This window comes from Numenius arquata, chromosome 9 (assembly GCF_964106895.1).
Source record: "Numenius arquata chromosome 9, bNumArq3.hap1.1, whole genome shotgun sequence".
Classification (NCBI taxonomy): domain Eukaryota; kingdom Metazoa; phylum Chordata; class Aves; order Charadriiformes; family Scolopacidae; genus Numenius; species Numenius arquata.
The window spans coordinates 20,299,184-20,313,748 of NC_133584.1; the positions used below are offsets into that span (position 1 = coordinate 20,299,184).

The 14,565-nt window shown below is 38.7% G+C and overlaps 1 protein-coding gene across 1 annotated transcript in view; it reads left to right on the forward strand.

Annotated features, from left to right (window-relative positions):
* The first annotated feature begins 265 nt into the window (after window positions 1-265).
* Window positions 266-14,565, forward strand: part of FARSB (phenylalanyl-tRNA synthetase subunit beta) — a 39,167-nt gene continuing 24,867 nt past the window's right edge. Inside the window, exons 1-13 of the mRNA XM_074153073.1 lie at window positions 266-347; window positions 1,229-1,284; window positions 2,387-2,541; window positions 3,084-3,156; window positions 3,633-3,748; window positions 4,071-4,221; window positions 5,436-5,544; window positions 7,761-7,831; window positions 9,146-9,207; window positions 9,295-9,346; window positions 10,897-10,958; window positions 11,366-11,573; window positions 12,000-12,080. Of these exons, the coding sequence (XP_074009174.1) occupies window positions 290-347; window positions 1,229-1,284; window positions 2,387-2,541; window positions 3,084-3,156; window positions 3,633-3,748; window positions 4,071-4,221; window positions 5,436-5,544; window positions 7,761-7,831; window positions 9,146-9,207; window positions 9,295-9,346; window positions 10,897-10,958; window positions 11,366-11,573; window positions 12,000-12,080 (1,254 nt within the window). The 5' untranslated portion in view covers window positions 266-289. The remainder of the gene's footprint in view (window positions 348-1,228; window positions 1,285-2,386; window positions 2,542-3,083; window positions 3,157-3,632; window positions 3,749-4,070; window positions 4,222-5,435; window positions 5,545-7,760; window positions 7,832-9,145; window positions 9,208-9,294; window positions 9,347-10,896; window positions 10,959-11,365; window positions 11,574-11,999; window positions 12,081-14,565) is intronic.

The window sequence follows — 14,565 nt, forward strand, 5'->3', positions numbered from 1 at the left end:
TGGGAGGGCGCGGGGGCCCCCGGCCAACAGACGTGACGGCCGGTAGCTGCCCGCCGCGCTGCCTGTGCTCGGCGCGCTGCCTGCCGCCTCCCCGAGCGCAGGAGACGGGCCGAGCCGCTCCATAACCGGTCGGTGGGGCTGCCTGAGCACCGTCACGGCGGGGAGCGAGGGGAGCGACGGGCGTGGGCCGGAGGAAGGGCGGGAGGCCTTCAGGCAGCGCGGCGGGAGGCGCGGCGCGGCGGGGGCCTGGCGGTGGCGCAGGCGCGGTGCGGGCGAGGCGGCTGCCGCCATGCCGACTGTCAGCGTGCAGCGGGACCTGCTCTTCCAGGCGCTGGGCAGGACCTACAGTGAGTGGCGCGGGGGGGCGGGGGAACGGCTGTCGCGCCGGGCCGGGGGCCCAGGCTTCGGACCTGCGGTGGTGCCGGTATCGGGGGTCTTCCCAGCCCCCGGCCTGCCAGGCAAAGCCGTGTGTCCTCCCTGGCCCCTGCTGCCCGAGCCCGGGTCCGCGCTGTCGGGGCCCAGATCCCTGCGGAAGCCAGAACCACGCGTTTCCACATGGCGGTGTCTGGTTGGAGCGTCGCAGTCTGTATTGGGGACCGGTGAAATCAAACAGGAGAGGGGAGAGCAGGGAGCAGGCATAGCAGAGGCGTAACGCCGTGATTTCACTCAGGCCTCCTTCCCCGGCCCTTTAGAAAGGCGACTGGAGAAGCGCCGGTTTGGCTGAAGGAGCGCTTGGGGCCGGGCAGCAGGTTGTCCCGCCCGCGCTGGAGCTGGCAGGCGCTACAGACACACAGGGATGCAAATCTCCGTGTCCCGGTCGGGGTTATGTTACTCACACGCCATAAGGTGGTTGGTGCAACCTCTGTATGACAAGCCAACTGATTTAAAAACGTAGCTGTTGGCAGAAGCTGTCCAGTTCCTCCCCCCTGCTTTCATTGTCTGTTCCGGCCGGAGTTACCCTGACAGACCTGTCTGAGGAGCTGGTCGTGACGTTGGGCTCCGGGGCTCAGAAGCCCTTGCTGTGACTCTAAGAATAACGTGTCAATAAATGCAGTATGTACTAAAGAAACTGCTCCTCAGGTGCAAATACGAGCAAAATTCTTTAAATTACTACTTTTTTTTTTTTCAAAATAGTATTTGTTATCTTGTTTGAAAACATTCAAAACAAAAATTACTTTAAAAACCTGAGGTCTGCTTATTATCCAAAATTCACCATCTTTCTTTACAGCTGATGAAGAGTTTGATGAGCTCTGTTTCGAGTTTGGTTTGGAGCTTGATGAAATTGTAAGTAACGTTTTTATTTTTTACTTTTTCAGTAGATGTAGCGTACTGACAGCATTTCTATTTGGTAAGCGTTTGTACTGCATTATTTCCAGCATATTCTCTGGGGTGTGGAGGGTACCATTCCCTGGGTATTCTTGAAAAGCGGTGCAGTGTGGACGAGACCTGAATGTTCCCTTGACCTGTACAGTCTTTCAGCAGTACTTTTTGTCCTGAAATATCCTCATATCTCTCCATACCACAAGGAAGACTATCTAACACATTCCTTTAGGTTCTTGTTATAAAATACTGTTGTAATGGACTGTTTCGAATCTGAAAAAAACCCAGATATCAAAAAATTACCATATTGGAAGCAAGAGACCCCAAGATGGCACACTGCTGTACTTCGTGGAGATCAGCAGTCTGTGCCACTTGGTCTTCAGTCTCTGGCCCCATTTTATTTAGCAGCATAAATGTGGCCACAGACCCTGTATTGAACTTATTTTACAAGATCTGTTTGGCCTTGTTTTGTATGTGTTCCTCTGTGTAATATCCACAGAAACATGTTTGTCCCGGACGTTGTTACCTAAGTTGTAACTGATTTATATTTCAGGTTTTGATTTAGATTCTGTACTTGTGAAAACTTGCTAGCCCTTACAAGTATCTCTTTAAATCTTTTCAAGTAGATCTGTTTTGCTTTTGCTTTTTAATTTGAATTAATTGATCTTTTAATGCTGTTTATCAAAAGACATTTGAACATCATATGTTACGCTTTATTTCAGAATAGACTTGATATGACAAGTCATTTGCTGTCCTATTGCCAAAAATAAGGTCTCAGTTCTCTACTGGGATCTGCTAGCCTGGAGACTCTTACTTCTATAGTATCATTTTTTAAAATTCAAGTTCTAATAGTGAATTTTTCTTTTGGTGTTATGCATTACAATCTCTGAATCTGAGAAAGATTTAGTTTTTATGTCATTTCTGGTGTGTCCATTTGCTGTATAATTCCAAATTACACTGTTAAACTTCTAATTACTACAGTTTTTCCTATTGTATTATCTCACTGTGAAACTCCTGGCAATGTTAAGATATTTCAGGTTAAAAAATTTTTTTTGCTTAATTTCAGACATCTGAGAAAGACATAATAAGTAAAGAAAAAGGTGAAGAAAAGGCAAAGGGTGCATCTGATACTGTTCTCTATAAAATTGATGTTCCTGCCAACCGTTATGATCTTCTTTGCCTTGAAGGGTTGGTCCGTGGACTGCAGGTCTTTAAAGAAAGGTAATGCAGAGTTATGATACTTTCGTGTGTTTTGTTATTTGTTTAAATATTAGTCTATTTCTAGTCAATAAACAAACTTGCCACTTGCTTGGATTTGGAGCACAGTCTCAAATGTAGATCAGATTTCTCAGATGTTCCTCTGGAGAGGATCTATTGTATACTTTTAGAAGACTAGACTTAGAACGTTACTGGGTTTTGAACCTGGTCTAAAAAGTTTTAAACTGCAGTTGCATTTGAGACTTATCCTCTAAAGAACTCCTGCAGAGGAACTTCCTTGTGATCATCTGTAATAAATACCAAAACAAATAATTTATTTCAGTTTTCTGCTATGACTTTTATCTTCTCGAGTCCTTCCTTTCTAGTTAAGTAGTCTGTTTACCATCCCATAGAAAACAAGTTTTAAACAGTTGGCTAATTTACATGCCAAGAAATGTTACTAGGAAAGTTTTCTACATATAATTTTTGCTACTTTTCTAAAGTTTCCTGCATTTGGGGGAACTTTTTTCCTTTCAGTTACAGACTTATTTCTGGTTCTATTCTAGGATAAATCTCCCTAGGTATGAAAAAATAATACCACCTCAGGGTGAAGGTCAGAAGCTGATTATCACTGAAGAGGTAAAAGTATTTACTGCACCTTTGTAAATTTATTGAGAGTTTCTGAACCAGCAAGACAGTTACCAGTACCAATTTTATAAGAGCAGTGAGACTGGTAATCTTATTTACAGAACAAGAGCTAAAGAAATGTAAATAACTCTACTCATTGTGATTTATTTCTAGGGAAGGGGAGGAACAATAGGCAAATTATTCTGGGTGAACCTAGTAGCAGATCAAATCAAAGTTTCAGATGCTCACAGTGCATTGACCTTTAGGGCCATCACACAGTGTATTAGAAACCTCCTTGTCTTTACACGACCTGGAGTGGGTTTGTTTGGTTTTTTTCCCCCCTTTTTAATTCTGGTGTTTTTCCATGAATTTTCCTTTTGATTACTACTTTAGAAAAAAGGATTTTATGAAGAAAAATGCACATTTAATTGGTTTTAGTTTTGTGTATCCTGTGTACTTGAAATTTGTGTTTCTGTTGTAAATTGCAGACTGTCCAAGTCCGTCCTCATGCTGTAGCTGCCGTCCTTCGTAATATAACTTTTACCAAGGAACGTTATGATAGTTTCATTGACCTCCAAGAAAAACTACACCAAAATATTTGCAGGTTAGTGCTTAACTTTAAAGTAGTGTGTAGTGTCTGTGTATGATTTTTTCACATGGTAATACTGCACATCCCTATAGCAGAGAGGCACTGTATTTATATTTATGTTAAGGATTGGATTTGCCTTTGACCGTTAGGTGTGTTGTTAACATTTGTTAAAATGCTATTTTTGAAAATAATTTCTACGCTTATCAAAATTGCCCTTCTACTTTTTCAGTAAGTTCTATGAATACATAGCAGTACAGGGCATCATGAGATACTGTCTCAAAGGAACTCCAAATATTACTAGTAAAATCATTATTTTGCTTGCTTTCTTTCTTTCTAGGAGAAGAGCGTTAGTAGCAATAGGTACCCATGACTTGGACACCATCTCTGGTCCATTTACTTTTACAGCTAAACCACCTTCTGAAATTAAATTCAAGCCCTTGAATCAATCCCAGGAGTACACAGCTTCACAAATGATGGATCTGTATAGGGTAAGTGGGATTTTTCAGACTTGTTGGACAAAATGCAGGAAGATAAATTTCCAAGGCTTAATGTCTCTCATATCCTCATCATTAAGAGTTGTTCTTACACATACAACACAGTTGTGTTCTGTAGTTTCAGCCATTAAGCATTCCACATTTTGCTTATTCATGAGAAAAGCATGGTAATACTTTATTTTTATTGTCCATAAAAAATACATCATGGTGTTTTGTGGTTAAGCATAACTCTTAGAAGAGTGAGTTTGATACTAACCCTCTGATTTATTAACATGAAGACTGCTTTTCATCATGCTCTTAAATAATACCGTAAAAGGGTTGTGTATTTATCTACGCTGGTAAAATACTCAATGTACAAAGCTGAGAAAAGCTTGGGGTAAATAATATCAGAATTTTTAATATAACTTTTATTTGGCCAGTTTACTTGGGGAAGATGTTGAATTATTTACCTGACTACGTATTAGGCAAGTGTAGCTGTCTAAAAGGCCCAAGTTAAGTCTGGCACTGCTCTTGGCCCAGCATCCTCATGAAACCAGGTAAATGCTAGGAAAAGATTCTATCAGGCCTAATTTTATGATGTTTATGTGAGCCACTTTAAATGTCAGCATTTGAAAATGATACTGTTATCACCATCATTACAATACCCAGCCCTGCTGGAGTGCACATGCTGGTCATAGAGATAAATAAATTCTCAAAGATCTCTGACCAAAGATGAGTAAGAGAGCTAAGAAACGAGGTATAAGAGTGACTAAAAGTAAATCATGTTTTTGGTACAGGGTATACCTGTCATTGGAACAGATGTAAATTTTGAATCAAATTTAAGCATTTATAATAGAAAGTTTTATAGTGCTAATTTTATCATTTCTAAGGAAAGTTCCTATAAATAAACTAAGGATGTCTCCCCACGGGTTTGGCAATGAAAGGTGTGCTGTGGTGAGCAAGGGCATCATTTGGACATCATGGCCTGTGCATCTTTGAGAGAATCCTTAAAGAAATAATTTTTAATGCTTCTGAAGCAAATCCAGTTATCTCTTTTCAAAATTTTCCTGCTTCTTAGAGCAAACAGCTTTTGCTAGTGAAGTACCTAGCTCTAAGCCCAATCCTTCCCTCTTTCAAAATTTCTATTAATCTCTCAGCAAAGGATTGTGGCACTATGGAAGTTCACAAGTGAGCTAATGTGAGATTTAGGTTGTGCTTTGTTTCTCCAGACTGACAGCCACCTTCGCCACTATTTACACCTGATAGAAAACAAGCCACTTTATCCTGTCATTTACGACAGCAACGGTGTTGTTCTGTCCATGCCACCAATCATCAATGGTAAGATTACATATGACTAGTTTATACTGTCTCTGCTATTTTGCATGTGAGTCAGAATGTCTTAACAGAAACACTGATGTGTAAAAGTCCCACTGCAAACCTCTGCATTTAGCTTCTCATACCATTCTAGAATCAAGAAAAGTGTTTTGTTAGGAAAGCATTTTGTTTGCATACAGAAACATTGTTCATCAGACATTGAGCTAAAAGAAATGTGTAAGAAGTTATTTAGTAAACTGCTAACTGTAATAGTCTGCTTTGTACTCCATTTGATGTGATCACAGTAGGAAGCTTTTCACCTAAGTCTTAAGCCCAGTGTATTTCTCAGCAGTGTGAACCAGGTCTTGTGGATCCTTTTGCTATCACACAAGTGATTCCAGAAGACTTTAATTGCTTAAAAAGAATAAATTGGTCTAGACTTTTTTGCATTGTTTTTAAACATGGGTTTCCTCTGAATGCAGAAGAAACTACGGGTGATTTTTAAGAACCATGTTTATTGAAGCCAATAAATGATATGGCAAGAATGACTCCTTTAACAAAGGTATTTCAGTATACCTATATATTTAGTTCAAGAATCAGTAACTTGCCCTACACTGACCAATAAAATCTGCAGTGATAATCTCTTTGGATGTATTTTTCCTAATTGACCTTATCCATATCTTAAACATCTAGTCCAAATCTCTGTAAAAGGCAGCTCAGACTCTGTGTCAGGGACTGGTAAGAACAACTGTTCTGAATTGAAGGTGGTGTCAACCGCTGTGTCTGATCCTTCTTTGTTAAGCTCATGCCAACTTTGGAGTGTTCCATGTATAAGCATTGCATATTGTTTACATTTTATCAATTAAAAAGGCTGAGCTAAATTTAATATCTGTCTCTATTTTAAAGAGCAGTATTTGAGAGAAGCTTCCAGGTTAAAGGTACTTTTTAAACAGATAATGAAATGTAAACATTTGTATTGGTTTTTTGGATTATCTACAAGCACTTAGGTGCAAAGTTGTATTTACTTTGAAGTGAGTCCAGAAACGCTGAATACATTCCATCTGCAAAGAGGCACAGCACAGCAAAGGGAACGGAATATACGATCCCTCAGTCTTAAGACCTTCAGCGCACCTCACTTTCAGTCCAGCTGTGACCTAGTTTCTCAGGTAGGAAACTAAAACACCGAAGCTGAACGACTTGCTCAGTGTCAGGCAAAGGAAGCAAGAACACCCACGTGTATCCAAGCGTGTGCTTCCCTTTGCCTCTGGTGGGGTACGTGTACTTTAGTGAATGGTGCAATGAAAGGCGAGAAGGACAAAGAGGTTGGATTTGGCACAGTCCCATACAGTTCCAGGACTGCGTATGGCCATTCTGCAGGGTTCCCAGCAAGGAAATCCATTCAAGGTGTGCGCTGCGCATCTATACCCAACAGGCAATACGGGGCAGGTTTCCCTACAGCTGCTCTAGATCGCTTCTGGCTTACTAACAGAACACCACTTTTGTAGGCAACCAATTACTGGGGGCCTTTGCATCCAATTAGCAAGAGAGACGCTTTAGGTGATGTCCCTAAGCGTATGTTCCACTTTGCTTCTTCCAGATGAGAAAACGTTTTGAGTGCATCAGTGATGGGCTTCAGTGCACGCCTCACAATTCCCAGTGCAGACACAAAATAAATTCATGCCTAAAAGGAACCCATACCAGGACCCGAGTCACCAATGTAGACAAACCCATAGCATGTCAGCAGGCAGCGTCAAGAGATCTTAGTTATTCACAGAAGTAGCTATGGGTATTCATCAGTCTAAATCACTTTTTAAAAAACACTTAATTCTTTCCTGTCCAAGGCTGCTTTCTTATCACATCACACATTAGATGCAAATGCGTTACTAAACCCAGGGGAGATGAGATGCTCTAGAGGTGCAGAACCACTTTGCAACCAGCAGATGGCCACTATTCTGCTAGTTTGCTTGTGCAACTGGATACCAAGATACCTGTAGATTTGTCTTTCAATGTAAAGCATAACCTGGTCAGTGAGTCTGGTCTGCCTTTTTCCTCTTTTTGATGCATAACTTTAAAAATAAAAAGAGCTGCTATTCTGGTAGTAATTGTGAATGTTGGTACAGTAGACAGTGGCTGCAGAAGATGACAATGATCTTTCTGAATCACGAAAGGAGCGAGTATCAGTGTCATTGCAGGAAAAGTAATAACATTTCTTAACATGTTTTTGTCTTCACGTATTTTAGGAGATCATACAAAAATAAGCTTAAAAACCAGAAATGTGTTTATTGAATGTACGGGCACAGATATTACAAAGGTAAATTAATCTTCCCTGCTTTTGATATGCTGTAATGTTATTGTTTTCCCTTTGGGTGATAGGGCTGCAATACAAAGACCCACAGTAGCCAGGCATTTACTTCATGGAGCCAACCTCCCATTTCAAAAGGGCAGGATAAGTTGTAGGACTTAACAGTTTTAGACTTGGTCTATAGTCAGTGTTGTATTTTCATTGGATTTTGTTTTTACCGTGTCTTTATGTTGACACTGTTTGGTTTGTATGGGAAAGTAATTTAAGTAAATTAGGGGCTTTTTTTGTTGTTGAACACTTTTTCTAAATCTGAAAGGTTTCAAAAAGAGTAAAATTCACTAAGACTGCCTATTTTGCCAGAATACTCTTTGTAAAGAATCTTTGTCTCCTGCTTAAAATTTGGGCTAAAGGAAGGAAGACGGCACTTTTTCTTCTTAGTTATCTGTTTCAAGCAGGGATGCTGTGCAAATAATTGTCAAATCGAAGTCTTTCCATATGCAAATTCTGTAACTCAAAAGCTGAAGCATGAAAGCCCAGCAGTTATAATTGCCTGTTCTTGAATATAGGTTGTGCATTCATGGATAGTTTCCCTAAAGTATGTATCTTGACGCTTAAGAGCAAAAACACTTTTAACGTACCCTACTACACAATATGTTAACGACACAAATTAATTTGCGCGTTGGGGAGTGGCTTCTAAGCAAACAAATAAAAAACTGCTTCTTTCTACTGCTTGCCTTGGTAGTAAAAATAAAGATAGTACTGTTGTATTTACATGAAGGAAATTATACTGTGAGGCATCAAAAAAACCCAAACCCTTGTAGATTGAGAAGTTGATCTAATTCTCATTATTATGTTCTGTTATGCTAATGTCTTAAAATATTAACTGTAAAACAAAAGATATTGCAGATAAGGTTATTTGATAATATATTACTAAACAACACACAGTGCTTCAGCCTCTACATTCTCACTTGAATTTCAGTGAAACGACTCATTGGGCTTAAGGTTGGGAAGACCCAATTCCAACTGGTAATAAAGACCCTGTGTACCTTCAGAACAGAGTTTAGCAAACATACACAAATGCTTCAGAACCCTGAAAACCAAAGATTCCGTATTTTTGCATAAATGTCTTTGTAGCGGAGAAAAACATTTTTTAAAAATCCAATCTAGTATTCTAGACTGCTAGGATTTGGTTAAGTTATTAACTAGAATAGAATGAAGAGAGTGTAAGACAAGATTTTTCCCCCATTTTTTGTTAAAATATTTTGTCTACTTCAACACAAGTAGCTGACAGTTTTCAATGTGACTATTATCTTTATTTTGCAGGCAAAAATTGTTCTTGATATTATAGTCACAATGTTTAGTGAATATTGCGAGAAGCCATTCAGGTGAGTATAAATCTCCAGTTAGAGAGACATTGCATTTGGGCCACGTAGTTAAAAACATTTTTACTTCTGTTTTTTTGTTTCTCTCAGTGTTGAAGCAGCAGAAGTCGTTTATCCTAATGGGAAGACCCATATCTATCCGGTAAGCATAGTGATATGATATCTCAGTATCCTCGGGGAAGGGTTTTTATTTCACAGAGTGCAGTAAGAGTGACATTGTCTTCTTTTTCGACAGAGGCAGTATATAATCGTTCTGAGATCTTGTGTAAAAGCTCAGCTTGGCACTGTCTGTATATTAGCGAGTCAGGGCCTTCTCTAGCCCCACGAAAAATAACTCCAGCTCTAGCTTCCCCTTATCTAGGAAACTCATTCTGAAGCTCCACTAATTTATGATAAAGCTAAAAATACAGTCTCACTGCGATAGCCTGATACTCCAAAAAGAAGCGGAGGGGGGTAGGGTTTAAAGTTACGAGTGGTAACCACTATTGTGGTTTAGAGTTCATGTGATACGAACTTTTTCAGGAACAAGTAAAGATTGCAATCAAAGGTCATAATCTGTGTCTAAAGCCTTTAAAACCTATGTGTTCCAAATCAGGAAAAATGAATGCAGGAAGAGGTCCTTCAGGCTTAAACCAGTGGACAACTGAAATCAGCCTCAGCATAACTTACTTATCAGATCTGGAAGCTGTAATGCCCTTCAGTTAAAATAACCTTGTAACACTGGGGTTTTCAGCCTTTCACTTTATAGATTTCAACTGTATAAAGGTCTATAAGGCAGGATGTTGACTTCAAGTGCAGGTTTGCCTGTATTTGGGAGTCCCAGGCAGACCTCTCTGCAGTAATGTACTCTTACTTTTTTGTTCTCTTAATAAGTATAAAGAAAACAATTCCTTCTGTTTCCTGAAAGTAACCGAAGACAAACAGATCTTGTTGAGTTCATAAAATCAGATGTTCAAGCAAGTACAAACTGTTTAAAGAGAAACTTATTTTTACTGAGAGTTTTTCTAGTGGTATTTTAGCTTTTTCTTTTAGTAATGTCAGCTTTAATCAACAGAGGAAAGACCTAGAATCCTGAAGAGATATCCAACAAAACAGAAATCTCTGCAGTAACCAAAGTATCTTCCCTAGATAAAATAGAGAAAAAAATCCCCAAAGTTCAAGAAGTAGTTTAGAAACACCTAAGTAAATACATACAAAGTAACTTCCTTAAACATGTTGCAAACTTTCGAAGTAATATACCAGTAGATATTTCTGTGCCAATACAGAAATAGAAAGTTTTCTTTCCTTTTCCTCCTAAAAGTCATTTGATCTGTACTAGACCATGAAAACTTACACATGACCATTCACTGCTTTAGGACTTCGACTTAGGATGAACTGGTGACTAGAAACTTTCAGCAACTCCATTACTTGCATCTATCAGAAATTATCAGAAGTTTCAGTAACATCTCATACTGCATTCAACCTTTTAGCTGAACTGAGAACAACTTTTGCATCATGTACTATAATATGTTTTCAAGAATCCTGTTACCTTAAAATATTAAGTATAGCCTAATATTCCACACTTGTCTTCTGTGGATGTCATTTCAGTATCGTAATTAGAAGCAGGTAGATTACCAAGATGTCAAAATTCAATCCTCTTGGGTAGCAATGGCAGGCATTGTGTACGCTGAAAAGCTTTGTCTTTCTTTTTAGGAACTGGCTTACCGAAAAGAGAAGGTGAAACCTGAACTTATTAACAAGAAAGTAGGAATCAGGTCTGTTATTGCAAATGAAAATTAATCATGAAAAAGATACTAGAAAACATTGATTATTGCATCGTTTTAAAAATGTTTACACTATGTGATTTTATTTTGTTAATTTAGCAAAAATTCAGGGGTTATCTTGGGTAATTAGATCAACACTATAGAACTTTTTCCCCTGCTTTCGAGGAAAGTGAATGATTCTTTATGGCCTCACGCAGCTGTTACGAAGTAAAGAAAAATGACCATCTCAAGTCAGAATCTGTGCTGTTTCTGATGGAATGCTAAGTCTATATACAGTCCATAAAGCACTCGGAAATTCTTCAGGATAGAAGGCAATGCAGCAGAAACATTGATTACTTTTAAAAGTCAGTCGATATACTGCAAGATCTGTAAATTACTACTCTCTTGTTTTGTTTCAGTGAAACTCCATCAAGCCTTGCAAAGCTGCTGACTAGGATGTGTTTGAAGTCGCACGTCATAGGGAATGGGAACAATATAGAGGTTGAAATCCCTCCCACCAGAGCGGACATTATCCATGCATGTGATATCATAGAAGATGCAGCAATAGCTTATGGTTATAACAACATTCAGATGACTATTCCGAAAACGTACACCATAGCTAATCAAGTAAGATTGCCCCTTCAAATAAACGCTCTGTTGTCAGTAAATGACTAGTGCATGCCAGAAGGGCTTTGGGGAAAACAGAACCTAGGAATTAAATATTTTGACATGCTTTGCCTTGAGAAGTATTTACCATGGATAGGATACAAAACAGATGCCCCACTGATTTGAATAAGTCCAAGACCAGTGGTGGCTGGTACTTGAAAAAAGACAGGGTTTAAGTAGGAAGCCCATATTAAATCTCTAATTGGAAGATTCATTTCCTCAGGCAAACCTAAAGGCAGCTGGCTCACGCTTTCAAAAATTTTAAGCACACAAGCCTAGTACCTCCCTAGTGAATTCACCATAACGTAACAGACAGAATCACCTCAGGAAAGAATAGAAAAAATGTTTTTAGATGGAAGTTGAAAACTATTTTTTGTTTCATTTTAGCTCCCCATCAATAAACTCACAGAACTTCTGAGACTGGACGTGGCAGCTGCTGGATTCACTGAAGCACTCACTTTTGCCCTGGTATATTATATTGATTTCCTATTTTTCTCAGTTGCATGTTGAAACAGCGATGCAGCCAAAACTGCAGAGGATGGTCTGAGGATATGTTGTTGTATAAATATACCAGTATTAACCTTTACTGTTTTGGCAGGTGATTGTTTGCTAGAGCTTTGGAATTACAGTATAATATTTTGTGAGTTTGTAGGACAGAGAAATTGAATGAGTCACCATTAATGTGGCACATAGTACTAAGTATAGAGGCAAAAATAGCTGCTGAAGTACTGGTTTTAGTTTAACTTCATAGGATGAAATTATAAGACAGCAAGTCTCTCTTGAGACTGTGATCACCAGATGTGAAATTCATCGTAGTTTGATAATCTGGAAAACAAACATAAGAATTTAGTACTTTCTGGTGGCTATTACTTCAGTTTAGAGATTACCCTGTTTCTATTTGTTTTTTTTTCAGTACTGTCACTTGCTCATGATTCCTTGCATTAGATACCAAGCTGATACGTAGTTATTCAGTCAGCAAAGAGTTTATTTTAAGAATACCTATAAAAAAGTTATAATGCACACTAAGGGACACAAATTCCTCTGTAAATTTCACCACAGGTGGTTTTTTTTTTTTTTTCATGGAAGAACAAATAAAAATATAGTAATTGTTGTTAGCACTGGTTGCACGTATTATTCATATTATTTGTTACAGCCATGCCAGTAGTCTTTTGCCAAGAACCAGGACTCTGCAACAGCACGTGCCACTCCAGTACTAACAGCTGGCATCATTTCTAATACTGAAATTTTGCAGCAGCATTGTTTTATTGAAATAAAATGTTCAGAAGGAAAAACCATCTTTGTTGTGGCCACTTGTTAATACCCCTTTGCCATAGCTGTGAACTGGATCACAGAACCTGATCTACTATGGTAAAAAAAAAATTTTAAAAAAGTTAAGTACACCCCCATGCCCTCCAAATGTATATGGTAACTGCCCATATGTGGTGATTGGCATAGTCAGCTATTGAAAATACACTATACATTTTAGAAAATCCTTTCTGTTTCAAGATCTGCTCAAAGCCTTTGCCTTAAAGTGCAATTTGTGGACATTTTAGCATATGGGGAGCTACGATCATATATTCTGTTAAAACCCCTAAGAAATTCCTAAGCCTTTTACTGAACTTAAAACTTACTAGATGGCCAGCACTGTGTGTCCCTGGAAGTACACCACCTTTTAAGAGACAGTTATCTGATCACAGATTATTTTTTGATAACTTAGTCAAAGATTTTAAGACATGATCATGCAGGCTCCTAAAAAACTTCTACACATTTGAAAAGTTCAGGTATTGCAACCAAAGTTGGTAATCCAAATGGACTGAATAAAATTTTAACACCTTCAGATTTCATCGAGTTTCAAAAGCAAAATTTGGACTAATTCTGAAGTCTGGAAAACATAATCCAGTTTTCATATTTTGTTATTAACTCATTTAAGTAACCAGGACAATAACTAGTATTACTTCCTGCAGTGCTAGTATTTGACAAAGATATTCAGATGACCTGTGGTAGTACCATGTTGGGGAAATAACATGTATAACGTGATCACGCTTGTGTAGATTTTCCTTATTCATTAATAAATATAATGCAATTTTTTCAGCACTGAATAGGTAACATGCTTAAAAACTTTGAAAATATTACATCATTACTACTGAGGACCTTTATGAACTGCAAGAGCAGAATTTTGTAAGATCAGGCACTATATCATGTTATTACAATACATATTTGTATTTCTGCTGTGGCATGATGAAACCCACAGTCTGCTGTGTCACCAACACTTTATTAAAATGTCAGTGTGAGGCCTATGACAAATACTGTTTATGCTACAACATTCTGTAGTCCAGTGTTATATGACAAACACTGCTTATGTATTTGTGCATATAATCTGTTTCTTGGTTTGAGCCCCAAATTATGCTTGTACACAATAACATTGCTTTCTGGGGGGAGCTCCAATTTAGCCAAAATGGATTTAGTTAAATCACAGTAACATACTGTAGTTTAGATACACATCTGAAAACTGTTTAACACAGTTTTCTCCTCCTAAGGTCAGCCTTCATTTAAGATATTTTTTTTATTCAATAATCTACTTTTTCAGATGGTATCATCTGCTCATTTTCCTCACATTTGGTCTATCTGCTTTTCGGAGCGCTGCCAGTGCAAAGGGAACACTTCTGGGAGACTGCAGTATACCAGCAAATCCTCAATTACATGCCTAGTCTGCTATTGGTTTCTTTAATACATTAATAAAGCTATAAATTCTGGAAATCTGTAGCGTGGATCTTATCAGTAGCATCTGTTGCTGTATGTGCCCAGATACCGTCTGAGCCTGATAAAGTGCATGTGTATTGCTTTACTGACTAGCTTAAAAATACAGCTTGAGAATAAGGGCTTTAAAAATACTCCAACTCAAAAATAATGAGAACAACAATGAGAACTATGAGAATCCCGTGCGGCTATCAAA